This window comes from Petaurus breviceps, unplaced genomic scaffold (genome assembly GCF_028583685.1).
Source record: "Petaurus breviceps papuanus isolate PSGF00001 unplaced genomic scaffold, PetGlider_PUasm1.0 90825, whole genome shotgun sequence".
Taxonomy (NCBI): domain Eukaryota; kingdom Metazoa; phylum Chordata; class Mammalia; order Diprotodontia; family Petauridae; genus Petaurus; species Petaurus breviceps.
This window is the reverse complement of record NW_027187353.1, coordinates 1,939,362-1,954,081: the sequence shown is the minus strand read 5'-3', so window position 1 is coordinate 1,954,081 and position 14,720 is coordinate 1,939,362. Positions and strand designations below refer to the sequence as shown.

The following is a 14,720-nucleotide window of genomic DNA, read 5'->3' as shown; positions in this document are numbered from 1 at the left end:
ATCCAGACCAGGCTACTGAGAAGGTAGCCCTGAGATCCTTAGGTTTGCCCCTCAACTCTGTTTGGACACTTTTTCTTGGTGAGAATAATGTGCAGTACACAGGCATGAAGAGTATAAATTGAGTTACCAATGATATTCACATGTCTGCTCTTTCTGCCTTGTTCCTCAATCTGGTTATGTACCAACTTCTGTACCAGTGTATGGTGGTATTCAGTTGTGGGAAATGTATTAATCACAAAATAACAATAAATCTCTAGCTTTAAAATAAGAGAGAGAGAGAGATCCTTAGATAAATGGAATGGCCTTTCTTGTCCCTGGTCTCACACTCCTGACTCAAGGCTCAGGACTGGGTTGATCCTACCATTCTCTGGCTATAAAAGCATCATGGAGGATAGGAAGAGTTACTGAAATGTTAGATAACCTTATCCTTTCACCAGCAGCCTGAAGCCAATGGGGAAAACTTTGTACTGTTTTTCTTTGGACTTAACTATAGACCATTACCATTGGGCAGGCAGCTGGATCAAGCAGTCAATTGTGTAGGGCTCTGGGGATGTGAATATAAAAGTGAGACAGTCACTGCTCTCAGGGAACTTACATTCTACTGGGGAAGACATAGTCTATTCATAGATTAGTTAATACAAGATACATGTGGAATAAATACCAGGTGATTTGGGGCAAGAGGGGGGTTGGGGAATAGACTGTTGTGTATGGGTAACAGGAAGAAGGCAGTTTGACTGTAACAGAGAGAGAATTATGTCTAATCAGCTTGGAAATATAGACTGAGACCAGCTTTTAAAGTGCTTCAATGCCAAAATGATCCTAGAAGTAATAAGGAAAAATAATGAAACTTTTTCAGCACATCGGTGATAGTCAGATTTGTGTTTGAGGAGTAGTAGACTAGAAGCTGGGAAGTGAATTAAATCACCTATGTTCCATACCCAAATTCTTCTGGGTTGTTTTGGTGTCCAGGGCATTGAGAGGTGGGGAAGGGAAGAGAGGAGAAGGAAGTTTAGCTTTTGTTTTTCATTTTAAGTTATTTTTTTTCCCAAATAATGCAAATTCATCATCTCTCCCTCCTGCCTCCCCAAGTGAAAAGCAAAACCCTTGCAACAAATACGTATTCCATTTGCATTCCCTCTGCCCAATTAGAAAACAGAGGTCCCCATTCCTTAAACAGTGTGAATTTGGAGGAAGCATCTAGGACTCATTGACTGGAGAGAGAGGCTAATGGCTAACATTAGCTATTGTTTATAAAGCAAGTGAAGGTTTACAACTTTAATTTATCCAATTTATATATTTCTTCACTTGATATTAACAGCAGCCCTGTGAGGTGGGAGCTGTTAGTAGCCCTGTTCACAGATGAGGCTAAGTGATTTGCCTAGGGTCATGCAGTTAATAAATATCTGAGAAAGGTTTGGAACTCAGGTCTCCCTGACTCCAGTTCCGGCTCTCCACTGCACCATGTAGCCAGCATTGAATGCCAATAGACTGACCGGTGTAGTAATCTGAGCTTGGTGGGGAGTGGAAAGAACACTCAATCTTCGGTCAGAGGATCTGGGTTTGAATTTGGCTCTGTTCCATACCTAGTCGTTTGCTCCTAAATACTTGTTTTCCTCTCTCTGGTCCTTAGATTACTTCTCTGTAAAATGAGTGGGTTGGACAAGCTCTTGCTGAGATCCTTTCTAGCTCGGGAACTGAAGCCATTCAGGAAGGTTTCGATGTCCCCACGTAGTGGCAGTGGCAAGCCTGGTCATTAGTGCCAGGCAGCCAATACTTTGCCCTTTCAGGGCCCGAAGGCTGTGTGACTTCTTATTGTACCAGTCCCACAAATTGTTGACAATGTGCTGATTGCATTTAGTGCACATTTTAAAAAAGTTTTAAAATCACATTTTCTTTGTGGTTGGCTATCTGCCCTTTGCCTGTTCACCCATATTATAGAAATGTGTGGTTTCTGCTACAGACCTTTGACTTGTGTTTCTCCACCTCTGGCCCAGTCCTGCTGGGTGTAGGCTGTGTTTAATTGCCCTTGGCTAAGCACCTCCTTCTCCTTCCTCTTCCTTCAGCTCCCAACAGGACTGAAGTTGGGGAAAGGAGCATTTGGGATAGAAGATAGGATGGCAGCCACCAACCGTGGTGGGGATGGGACCTCAGGGAACACAAGGACCTGGGCCAGCATGGCTGGGAGCACATGGCTGTGTTGTGGGGTGGTCATTGCATCTTTTCAGCCTCCCCCTTCCTACTCCATGGAGTAATGCCATTAAGTTATCCTTCTACTTCCTTTCCAGCCTCAGCCTCCGGCGTTCATAAGCTCACAGATTTAGAGGTAGGAGGAAGCTCAGTGCTTCTTTCTTCAATGCAACTTTCTTATTTTACAGATGAGAAAAAATAAGCCCCAGGTGATATTAAGTGACTTGGTCAAGGTCACAAGTAACAGAACTGATATTTGAAGCTGGATCGTCTGTCTCCAAATGCTGCATTCTTTCTACTACCTAACCTTCCTACACAGTGTTTCCAGAAGATGCATGTAGCCTAGGGGCTTAGTGAATGCTTGTGTGGAAGAAATAAGATCCCAGGTAGGAGAGAGGATGAACCAAACCTAGACCCATTTTAGCAAAGTGGGGGGGGGTCTCGTCTTTATTTCACTCTCTGTCTTACTTCACCTTTATTTCCTCCCCTTCTACCCTTTCCTTCTGACTGAAGAAGAAAGCTATAGAGGGGTGGCCCTTGTGTATCTGTTCCTGCCACCAGCCATTTCCTAATGCAGCCTTTGTGTCCCCTCTCTTCCCTCAGCTCATTAGCTGCAAGAATATAAACTCTTTGACTTTTTCTGAGCCTGTTGTCATTGAAGGATGGCAGTAGGCTTTGGTAGAAGGAAGTACCCCTGCCAGCAAAATCACAGCTACTCAGAGGATTGAAGCATGATTCACTTCCCATCCTGTTATAGACTTAAATGTCTACACATTGTCACCTTCTCCATATCCTCTTGGAATCTTGTGTATTTGATTTGATTTGATGCATTTAAAAGCATTCTCCTGAGAAGGGGTTCATAGGTTTCATCAGATTGCCAGAGGGGTCTGGGACATGGAGAAGATGAAGAAGACCTGGCTGAGTACACTGAAGAAGTCTCAGAATTTGGAGTCAGAGCACCTGGGTCAAGCCCTGGATTGGCCAGTTTCTGCTCATGTGACCTTGGCTAAGTCATTTAACCTTTGCCTCTGAGTTCTCTTCCATCTCTAAATCTATGGCAGCAGGACAGGGGGTAGGAGGTCAGTAGGAGGAGATGTCTCATGGAGTGGAGATCTCTAGTGCACCCCTATGCTTAGCACCCCTGCCCTCTCGCTGCAGTATGGCAACCCTTTGTTATGGGAGTCAAGTCTTTGTTAAAATTGGTCTCTTTCATTTCTATGATGGTGGGCCAGGGCACATGTGGCCAATAGGCAGAGATGCTCAGAATGATGGAAAATTCAGTTTGCACAAGCTTAGCTTCCCTGCCCTCTCACTGCAGTGGGCTAACTTCTAATTCTCTTCTTGAGATAATCCTTCACTTGGTCCAGTTTTTGTTCTTGGCTTTGGTGGCAGAAGCTTTCCCATCTGGCCATTCGGCTGCCTCTGCCTACTTCATCTGGAGTTTCTGATATGGTTCTGAGGGTTGGGACCAGATGAGAGGTTCCAATCTGGAAAACCATTCAAGCCCCAGGGACCCTGAGGCTCCTGAGCTCGGATATCCTGAGTCATCAAGGGGAGTTCCGTGCTGCAGGCTGGAACAATGGCTTAGCTCTTGGAGTATCACAGGGGGCCTGTCCTGGCTGTGAGAAACTCTCAGGGCTGGATGAAGGGGTGGAGTTTCCGTGTTACCTGGAAACTCTTTGACCATGGGAGGGCTGCTGGGCTGAACCTGACTAAAACCCAGGCAGATGTTTATTCTCTTTTCTATGGAAATAAATGAGATGGGAAAATATTGTAAACATTAAAAGAGATCTAGTGATGAAAAAGGCAGCCAGGTACTCAGCATGTAGAGCACTGGGCCTGGAATAAAGAAGACCTGAGTTCAAATCCAGCCTCAGACACTTACTAGCTGTGTGACCCTGGGCAAGTTACTTAACCTCTGTTTGCCTTAATCCACTGGAAAAGGAAATGGCAAACCACTCCAGTATCTTTGCCAAGAAAACCCCAGGGACAGTATGGTCCACGGGATTACAAAAAAAAAAACAGACACAAATAAATGAAAAGTGATGAAGAAAGATGCTTGTGAGCTTTGCATGACCAATCAGAAGGTGTGGCTCTGAGGCGGGGGGGGGGGTACATCCTCCCCCATGCAGGGCTAATTCATCCCCATGTAGGAATCCCTTGTGTTGACATTCTTGATGAGGGTGACCAATTCATTAGTCATCCCCCTTGTCCTACAAAATGCAGCAGGTGCTGCTAGGAGCTCCTGGGGATGGCGGTGCTCACCCTCATCCACAGTCTGGCCCAGTCTGCCTCTCCATTGGGATCTCTCACCCCCACTCCCTTAGAGCCTTGCCCTAGAGTCAGCTTGGTCTTTTCACTGACCCCAGATCCTAAGGGGACACTTACATTTTAAAGGACTTTTTCAGTGGTGATATTTTATTCATTTTAACCATTTTAGATGGAAATCATTCTCCACTTTCCTGAATTTTTTTTACCACTATTATTGCCTTTTAAAAAATACAAGTCATACCCCCTTTGATACTTTCCCCTCATCAAGTAACCTTTCTTTGTAACAAAGAAAACCATTAAAGTAAAACCAATCGACATGGCGACCATGTCTATACCATGTTCCAGCTCATGTGTGGGGAGCCTGTAGCCTTGAGACTGCATGTGACCTTCTAGGTCCTCAAGTTCATTCATTCAAAGGGCTTGACTTGAGGACCTAGAGGGCCACCTGTTTCAGGTCAATAGCCTCCTCTTCTCTTTTCTCTCTACTAACAGTGACTATCACTTTTATCATGTTTTGTAGTGTTTGTAAAGCTTGTGCTATCTTATTTGATCCTCAGAGCAGCCCTATGAATGAAGTAGATGCTGTTATAAGCCCCTTTTATGGATAAGGAGACTAAAGCTGAGAAATAATTTAAATGACCTGCCCAGGGTCATACAGCAAGTGTCTGAAGCAGGATTTGAACTCAGGTCTTCCTGATTCATGAACTTGATCTCCCGTGCCACCTTGCTTTTCTACTAAAAGGTGAAAGCCATGTTTCATTATCAGTTCTCCATGATTGAGACTGTTCATTACAATTCATCATTCCAGTGTTTTTAAATTGTCATCATTTACTACCCTGTGCTCAGTGAGTGCGTTCTTCATTCTGTATCGCTTCTTCAAAGTCTTTCTGTTTCTCTCAATTCCTCAATGTCTTTGTCTCTCCCAGCACAATCATATTCTATTACATTGATGTTCCACAATTTGCACAGCCATCCCTTAATCGATGGGCACCTATTTTCCTTCCAGTTTGGGGTATTTTTTTTTTTGCTACTGTGGAGAGTGCTGCTATGAATATTTCATTATATCTAAGAACTTTATTTCTGTCATTAATCTCCTAGGGTATATGCCTAGTAATGAGATCAATGGAGCAAAAGGTATGGACAGCTTGGTGACTTTATGCACATTCTTCCAAACTGTTTCCCAGAATGGTTGGACCAATTTGCAGCTCTATCCATGGTGCATTTGCATTTCTGCATTAATTACTGCAGTATGGTACATAAATATTGGACTTTGAGTCAGGAGACCTGGGTTGAATCTTACCTAAGATACTTACCAATATGTATGACTGAGCAGGTAACAGTCTTGCAGGCCCTCATTTTTTTTTATCTGCAAAACTGGATAGTTATGTCTCTATTATCTACTTCATAGGGTTGTTGTGAGGGAAGTACCCAAGTATTATTGAAAAAAAAAAGGTGTTTCGCTGTCTGGCATTGTTAGTTCCCATTTGGGGTGCATACCCAGTCAATCCAAAAGTTTTAGTAAGTTCCTACTAAGTGTCAGGTACTATATTAAGTGCTAAAGGGATGTAATGATAAAAATCTCCTCAAGTAGCTTAAATTATATTAAGGGATATAACCTGTACATGTAAAAGTAAACACAGAATGTATGCAAGGTAAATGTAATTTCTGAGGAGGGGAAACCCCGAGCAACTGGGGGATCAGGAAAAGCCTCATGTAGGTAGTGGTGCTTGATCTGAGCTTTGAAGGGAGCCAGGGATTCTATAAAAGGGAGGCAAGAAAGGGTGCATTCTATGGATGGGGTGGAGTGGGGGCTATAGCCTGTGTAAAGGTATGGAGGTGGGAGATGAATGTTATGTATGAGGAACAGCAAGGAGGTTGTAAGTGAACAGAAAGTAATGTGTTATTAACCAAGAAAAATAGGATGGACCCAGATGGAGAAAGGTTTTAGATGCCAAACAGAGGAATTGATATTTTAATTTAGTGCTATTAGGGAGAGTGACTGAAGCTTCCTGAGTAGGGAAATCACATAGTTAAACCCATGCTTTCTAAGTATCATTTTGGCATGTGTGTGGAGGATAGTTTGGAGAGATGAGAGACAGGGGAGGGGCTCCAATTAGAAGAAGATTTAGTCATTCAGGTAGGAGGTGATGAGGGCTTGAGCCAGGGTGGTGGCCATGTGAGTTGAGAAAAAGGGATGAAGGTGAGTGATAATTCGAAGGAAGAATCAGTAAGACTTGGCAATTGAACGGGTGAGGGAGACTGAAGATTTGAGAATGGCTCCTAGGAGCCATTGAACTGGGGAAAAGAAGGGTGGTGGTACTCTTTGTAGAAATGGGGAAATTAGGGGTGGCTAGGTGACTCAGTGAATACAGCACCAGCCCTGGAGTCAGGAGGACCTGAGTTCAAATCTGGCCTCAGACACTTAACACACAACTAGCCATGTGACCTTGGGCAAGTCACTTAACCCCAATTGTCCTACCTTCTCCCCTCCAAAAAAGCAAGCAAACAAACAAAAAGAAATGGAAAAATTAAAAAGAAGGATGGGCTTTGGGAGAAAAATAGTGAGTTATATTTTGGAGATGTTGGATTTGAAGTGCTTATGGGAGATCCAGTTGGAACTGTCCATTAGGTACTACAGGATTAGAACTCAGGAAAAAGACTATTGTGATCATAGTCTTCTACATAAAGATGAGAACCGACTCTAGGGGGCTGATGAGATCAGAGAGAAGAAAGAGACAGTTCCTTGCAGTACACCCACATTCCTCAAAGAAGACTGAAAAGCAGAGGTCAGATAGGAGAACTGAGAAAGCAGCTTCATGGAAACTCACAGGAAAGAGTAAACAGGAGGAGACCACAGTCAACAGTGTCAAATATTGCAGACAGGTCAAGAATAATAAAGACTGAGAAAAGCTCAATAGATTTGACAATTATGAGATCAATGATTACTTCAGAGAAAACTTTCAGTTGAATGATGAGGTCAGAAGCCAGCTTACAAGGGGGTGAGAAGTGAGTGAGAGGAAAGGAAGTGAGGATAGATAGCTCTTTTTTAAATTGACTTTGAAAGGAAAGAGATATGATGATGTCTTGAGAGGCTGGAAGGGTCAAATGAAGTTTTTTTTTAAGGATAAGGGAGAATGGGGAGAGCAGGGCAATTTGTAGACAGTGGAGAAGAAGCCTGTAGATAGAGACTGAGGATTAGGAAGAGGAGAAATGATGGTGAGCGTAATCTGCTGGAGGGCATGGAAGGGGCTGAGAAGAAGGGTAAAAGAAATGAGGTTGCTTTGGCTAGAAGAGCTGTCTCTTTATTAGAGAATGGGATTAAGTAGGAGAAAATTGGAGATGACATCAAGGGGTTTTAAGATTTAAAATAGAAGGGAAGTAGGAGCTCATGGCTAATGGATATTTTGTTTCCCAGTAAACTATGAGACAAAATTCGTTTATGAAAGGAAAGGGTGAGGAGAATGGCAGGGAAGGTTTGGGGAGAGAAGAGAAGGGTTGGAACAGTTACTGTGGAGAATGGGATGGAGAGTTGATTAGGGAAAAGTAAAACGATTGTTTTGGGGTAATGAGGACTGAATTGTGCTTAGATAATATAAATTTATAGTGAATCCAGTCAGCATGGTTGTATGACCCCTTCCACCCCTCTGCTTAGCAGAATGTGAATAGGAGGAGAGGAGACTGATGGTGGGGGGTCATCCAGGGTAGAGTTTGACAAAGCATTAGCAGTGATTGCACCAGGGGCAAGATGTGTGTGTGTGTATGATAATATAAATATAGAATAAATAAAATAAAAATAGGATGAATAAATATTAAAAATACAAAAATAGCTATATATAGGATAATATAAAATTGAACTGGTTAAGTAACTATAGGGTCAAGAAGGAGAAGAAAGAAAGGTGAAAGCAAAATACGTAGGAGGGCCTGGAGAGCACTGACGGAAGAATAGGTTTAGTCCTAGGGGGTTCGCACCTATCAGGGAGTGACTAACCAAGTGGGGCATAGAAATGTAATGGAATATTGTTGTGCCATGAGAAATGACGAAATGGACAGTTTCAGAGGAAACAAGGAAGACCTCAGTGATCTGTGGCAGAGTGAAATGAGCAGAGCTGGGAGAACAATTTACAAAATGACAACAATATTATAGAGAAAAACAGCTTTGAAAGACTATAGAAGTGTGATGAATGCAATCATAAAACACAAGTCCAGAGGCCCGAAGAGAAATTATATCATTCAGCCCCTTCTAAAGAGGTGAAACACGCATTTTTGGACATGGCCAGTGGGAGAATTTGTTTTGCTGGACTTGGCATGTTTGTTATGATGGTATTTTTATTATTCATTGGGGGAGGGCAGTGGGAGAAACGATAAATGTTTGTAAAAATAAATTCATAATTTCTGAAAATAATAGTTTTACTCCAAAAGACTCATGATGGAAAAGGCTATCTCCATCCAGAGAAAGAATTACAGAGTCTGAATGCAGAATGAAGCAAACTATTTGCTTTCTCTCTTTTTTGTTTTTGTTTCCTTCTTTCTTGTGGTTCATTCCATTGACTATAATTCTTCTTTACAACTTGACTATTGTGAAAATATGTTTAATATGAAGGTATATGTAGAACCTGTATAAGATTACATGCCATCTTGGGGGAGTAGGTGGGAGGAGAGGGAGGGGGAAAAGTTTGGAACTCAAAAACTTGTACAATTGAATGTTAAAAACTAAAAATAAATTAAAAAAAAAGAAAAACTAGTTTTAGAAGAAATGGCTCATAAGGAGGTATGGAGTGATGGGAGATTATGGCTGGATTGAGGAATTTCGAAATTCTTGGTCCTGGAAGTGGGACATTTGTGGATTATGGTAAAATAAAGGATGTGACTTTCTGAATGTGGTCAAGAGAGAGAGTAAAGGAAACTAAAGAGGCCATGGTGTTTGGGGGCAATACTGACACCAATAGGCATGTCTATGTCCCCTGGTAGAATGGTAGCAATTGGGTTGGAGATGAAGGCTGTGAGCCAGACACTGAATTCCTTGAGAGGCCAGGGAAGTGATATCAGTCAATAACTGCTGCCGGGTTCTTATTTGGATGATATATTTTCATAGACCAAACCTAACAAGGGAAAAAACAGTTGCAGAGTGATGGCAACATGAGGGTCTGAAGATGACATTGGAAAGCCAGGAGCATATCTTGACCCTGCAACTGGACTGCGATTTTTTAGAAGGACTGGACTTCATCTTTTTTTTGTATTTAATTATCCAATGACTAGTATAATCTAGGGCAGCCAGGTGACTCAGTGGATAGAGTATCTGACTTGGAGTCAGGAAGACCCAAGTTCAAATGTGGCCTCAGATACTTACTAGCTGTGTGACCCTGGGCAAGTCATTTAAATCTTTTTGCCTCAGTTTCCACATCTGTAAAATGAGTTGGAGAAGGAAATAACAAAGCACTTTAGTATGTTTGCCAAGAAAACCTGAAATGGGATCACCAAGAGTCATAAATGACTGAAACCACTCAACCACAAAGTATGTAGTCTAGAAGTGGGGAACTTGTGGCCTCTAGGCCGCTCATGGCCCTCTAGGTCCTCAAGTGTAGCCCTTTAGCTGCATCCAAACCTCATAGGACAAATCCCCTTCAGAAAAGGATTTGTTCCATAAAACTTGAACTCAGTCAAAAGGCCACACTTGAGGACCTAGAAGGTCACATATGGCCTCGAGGTCACACCTTCCCTACCCCTAATTATAGTCAGTCCTCAGTAAATAGTTGATTGATCGAAGCAGCCAACTCTTTTAAAAACTCTGGCCCTACTCCTCCAGGTGTTTGTACTCTGAGGGTTTCCTGTGAGATTGGGGTTTAGAGGCAAACATCTGTGGGATGAACAGAGATGATTAACATCTGTACCTAAGACTAGCCCTTTGGTAAAAGGAAAAAGTGGACTTAGATGCTGTAAAGGCTGATTGGTTCAGCTCTCATAGAAGAAAATTAAACTAAGTTCAAGCATGCCTTAAATTCAGTAGGTCCCATTTTACTTGCCTGTTTCTGTTTACAAAAGGGTGTGTACATAAAGTCAACTATCCCTAATGTCAGAGGCTTAGACTAGAATCCAATGCTCCAGACTCCCTTTCACCATTCCTTCTCTGCACTAGCTTAGTTCCAAGGTGCCCCTAGGTAAACTTAGGCAATCTACTCAACCACTTTCAGCCTCAGTTTCCTCATCCGTAAAATGGAGATAAAAACAGCACTTATCTTTCAGGATTGTGGTGAGGATCGAATGAAATAATAAATGTAAAGTACTTTGTAAACCTTAAAATGCTACATAAATGCTAGTTTTTATTATTGGGAGACAGCAGGGGTTGAAAAAGTGAAGGTTTTGCTGAAGCCCTGACTAGAGGCATGAAGATGCAGAAAGTACGGTAGGAGAGTTTGCTGTGCCTGAAGAGAGAGGGATGAGAGTTAGAGACCAGCTGCTGCTCAGGACAGAGAGAGGTCAAGCTATCCCCTGGGAACCATGCCATTTGCTCCAGCTCTGCCTGCTGAGAAAATCTCTGGGAGCAGCGAAGAGGGAAGCTCTGACTGTGGCTCATCCCAGCCCTTCTGTTACCTGAAGCTCCAATCCCTCCTGCAACCTTTGCCTGTCAGAGTGGATGAGCCAATGAGACCAGGAATCTCATAGCACCAGCCATTATTGTCTTTGACCCTAGTATAATTCCTGGCACATAGTAGGTGCTTAATAATTCTTTAAAAATTTGAATCAGAACAGAAATCGGAAAGGGCTCTGGTCTTGAATCTGTCCCTTAGTAGATCTGGGATCCGGAGCTAGTCACACACTATGACTGAGCCTGTCTTAACTCATCGAAGACAATGGGTAATGATATTGTACAGTGCTACCCCATCTCTCATGATTACTGTGAGGAAAAGGAATTTGAAAGACTGAAAAGTGCCCCCTTAGGTATTACTAGGAGACCATAGATCATCTGGGAGAGACCTTTGAGCCATCTAGCCTGACCCCTTATTTTAGAGGTGAGGAAAAGGAAGCCCAGAGAGGTTGAGTTACTTGCCACAGGTAACACAGGCTGATGAGGAATAAAGCCAGGATTCAGGCTCAGCTCTTCTAGCTCCTAATTAGGCATGCCATCCACAATGGTTTTGCCATCTTCATTAGAGGCAAGTTGGTAGGGTGGAGCACATTAATGGCCTGGCAAATTGGCTGCTAGACCTGGGTTCAGAATTGTTCTCCCTCACTAGTTGTGTGACTGTGGACAAATCACTAAGCTCTCTGAGCCTCAGTTTCCGCATCTGTTAAATCAGGACCTACAATACTTGTCCCACATATCTCGTAGGGTTGTTGTGAAGTTCATATTGCCATGATGTGTGCAAAGTCCTTCGAAAACTTAAAATTCCATCTAAGTATTAGTTATCATTGCTATTATTTGGAGAAAAATAGCATGAAGCAGAAGTAAGTTGTAGCATTGCTATCCATAAGAATGAGGAAGTTGGGTGCCATGTGCGACAGGCGGGGAGGCAGCGACTTGCCAGGCCAGAGTTCTTTCCTGTGTTCTCATGGACTCCTCGACTTGTTTTTAGCTTCTCCCCCATACCCTCCTCACTAGAGCTCTAGAAGCCTCTGGGCGACTCATTTTGACCTCTTGAGAGCCCAGAGAAGGACTCAGTTTCTGACTCTAAATGGATATCTGTATGTGGACATATGCATCTGTGCTTATAGCATGTATATTTATGTACAGCCAGTACTCATATGTAAAGCTCATATACATACATTCTGTATTACCCCATCCCTACCCTACCAATAACATGGAAGTCACTGTTTTTGTCCTTGAACCCTAGTGCGTCCCATAGGGCCTGGCACATAGAAAGCCCTTAATAGGGGCGGCTAAGTGGTGCAGTGAATAGAGCACCAACCCTGGAGTCAGGAAGACCTGAATTCAAATGTGGCCTCAGACACTTAACACTTACTAGCCGTGTGACCTTGGTCAGGTCACCTAACCCCAGTTGCCTTGCTTTCCCCCCTCCAAAAAGCAAAAAAAAAAAAGTCCTTAATACATGCTTACTGAATGAATGAATATGCATAGGGTGGTGAATAGAAGAGCTTATTCTTTGGGGTTCTCTCTGTGGAGAGGAGCACTCCCTGGTGGGCTGCCCCACACAGCAAGGGTACCACATCATTCTCCTTTTGTATCTCAGGGTTTGGGGCAGGCTCCATTGAGGTGATCAAACATGGTGCCGCAGGACATCACCCAGTCAGTAACCATTTAGTAAGTTCTTTTTATGTGTCAGGCCCTTTCCTAGGTGCAGAGAATACAGAGAAAAGTCAAATTCCTTTCCCTGAAGAAACTGGTGTCCTACCCCAACAGAAAAATCTATCCCTATGGGCCTTGATACAGAATAGATACCAGGAAGTTTTTACTTGGGCGAGGCACTACAGGAGTAGGGAGTGAGAATGAGGTAAGACCTCATGTAGAAGGTTGTGCTTGAGCAAGGACTTAGAGGAAACTGGGAATTCTACAAGGCAGAGGGGAGAGGAGTGTCGGTTCTAGGCATGGGGCCATCCAGTGAGTGCAAAGGCACCAAGAGGGAAGATGGAGGGGCCTGTATGAGGAGCAGTCAGAAAGCCAGGAGCTCTGGTCTGGGCTGTGAATAAAAGGGAGAAATACATCACAGGGATGCAAAAGTATGTGGAGGCCAGGTTTTGAAAAGCTTTGAATGCCAAAACAGTACAGAAAGGGGGTGGTCAGGGCAGTTTTCCTTGCAGAGGCTCATCCCCAAAGGCAGCCTCTCCAGAGGGATCCTGAGAATGACAAGCCATGGGCCAGAGCCTCCAAGGGCTCAAGCCCCTTCTCTTTCTGTCCCACCCCACTTCCACTTCCACTTCCATGAATATAAATGAATTTCGATCAATTCAATAAGCATTAAGTACTTACTTAAAGGTACCTACTAGGTGTTACCCAACATAAGGAAAGAAAAAGGAATTCCTCACCCTTAAGGAAAGTACATGCTTCTGGGGATATAACATGCATGAATTAAGGAAATGTTAATCTACAGATAGTAACAACAAACTTACTTGGGGGTAGAGAAATAAATATTTGTTTAGTCATTTTCCGTTGTGTTAGACTCTGTGTTCAACTTGACCCACTTGAAGTTTTCTTGGTAGAGACACTGGGGTGGTTTGTCATTTCCTTCTCCAGCTCATTTTACAGATGAGGAAACTGAGGCAGACAGGGTTAAGTGACTCGCCCAGGATCACACAGCTAGTAAGTGCCTGAGGCCATACTTGAACTCAGCAGGATGTGTCTTCCTGACTCCAGTAAGCATCTGCTTTGTAACTGACACCATGCTCCCTTCCTAGACTCTCCCAAGGAAGAGCCTCCATCTGCCATTGCTCATTCGTACTCAAACAAAGCTGCCAAGAACTAGTTGTGGGAACATTATCAGATCATTTTCCTTCCCTAACCCTCAGTCTCCTCATCTGTAAATTGGGGATGCTGGACTAATGTTCTCTAAGATGCCTCCTGGCTTTAACATCCCATTATTTCCAGTTGCTTGGCCCTTCCCCTTCTTTCCCTTCTACCCTCTTCCCCGACTATCCTCCCAGCCTGGCTTCAGCCTTGATCTCTCTATTCCTCTTTCTCATTCTTACCCATCCCCATCACCTCTGATTCTCCTGCTAGTTGCTGATGAGTGGGCTGGGGGGAGGGGGGGAGGCAGTGGTCATTAGGTCATCCAACAATCCTCACCTTTCCCCTTTCTTTATCCTCAGGAAACATGAAGTGCCACATACCCACCAGCCACCTCTTCTTCTGGCTTTTCGTGGTCAACTCTGGATGCTGGGGTAAGTCTCATCCTTTCTTTGTCTGTGACTGGTCTGAGCTTAAGGAGCAGGCTGATGACCTGAATGGTCAAGAGTTCAGATTGATATGTGATCACACCAGATGGGCATGTCCCGTGACTTCTGGGAATCTATGCATCTTCACCTTGCCATGTCACCTTAAACAAGATGCTAACTGCTGGGTCTCAGCCTTCTCTACAATATGGAGCTAAGAATACCTGTTTTCCCCAAGGACTTGGACTCCAGGGCAAACCAGGAGGGATAGGCAGGTTACTCTTAAGCTCTGAAGGGGAGAGTTGCTTCTGATACAGTGCGTTTCCCTTTTCTCTGGAGCAGATGTGAGCCCCAAAATAATTTTCTCCCATCTGCTGAAAACATCCTCCTCTTGTGAAAGGCCAGATCCTCCTCTTGTGAAAGGCCAGATCCTGCCTCTT

At 43.5% G+C, this 14,720-nt stretch overlaps 1 protein-coding gene across 1 annotated transcript in view; it reads left to right on the top strand.

Moving 5' to 3' along the window:
* CDH23 (cadherin related 23) overlaps positions 1–14,720 on the top strand; it is a 620,897-nt gene that overhangs the window by 37,412 nt on the left and 568,765 nt on the right. Inside the window, exon 2 of the mRNA XM_069071099.1 lies at positions 14,218–14,289. Coding sequence (XP_068927200.1) covers positions 14,223–14,289 — 67 coding nt within the window. The 5' untranslated portion in view covers positions 14,218–14,222. The remainder of the gene's footprint in view (positions 1–14,217; positions 14,290–14,720) is intronic.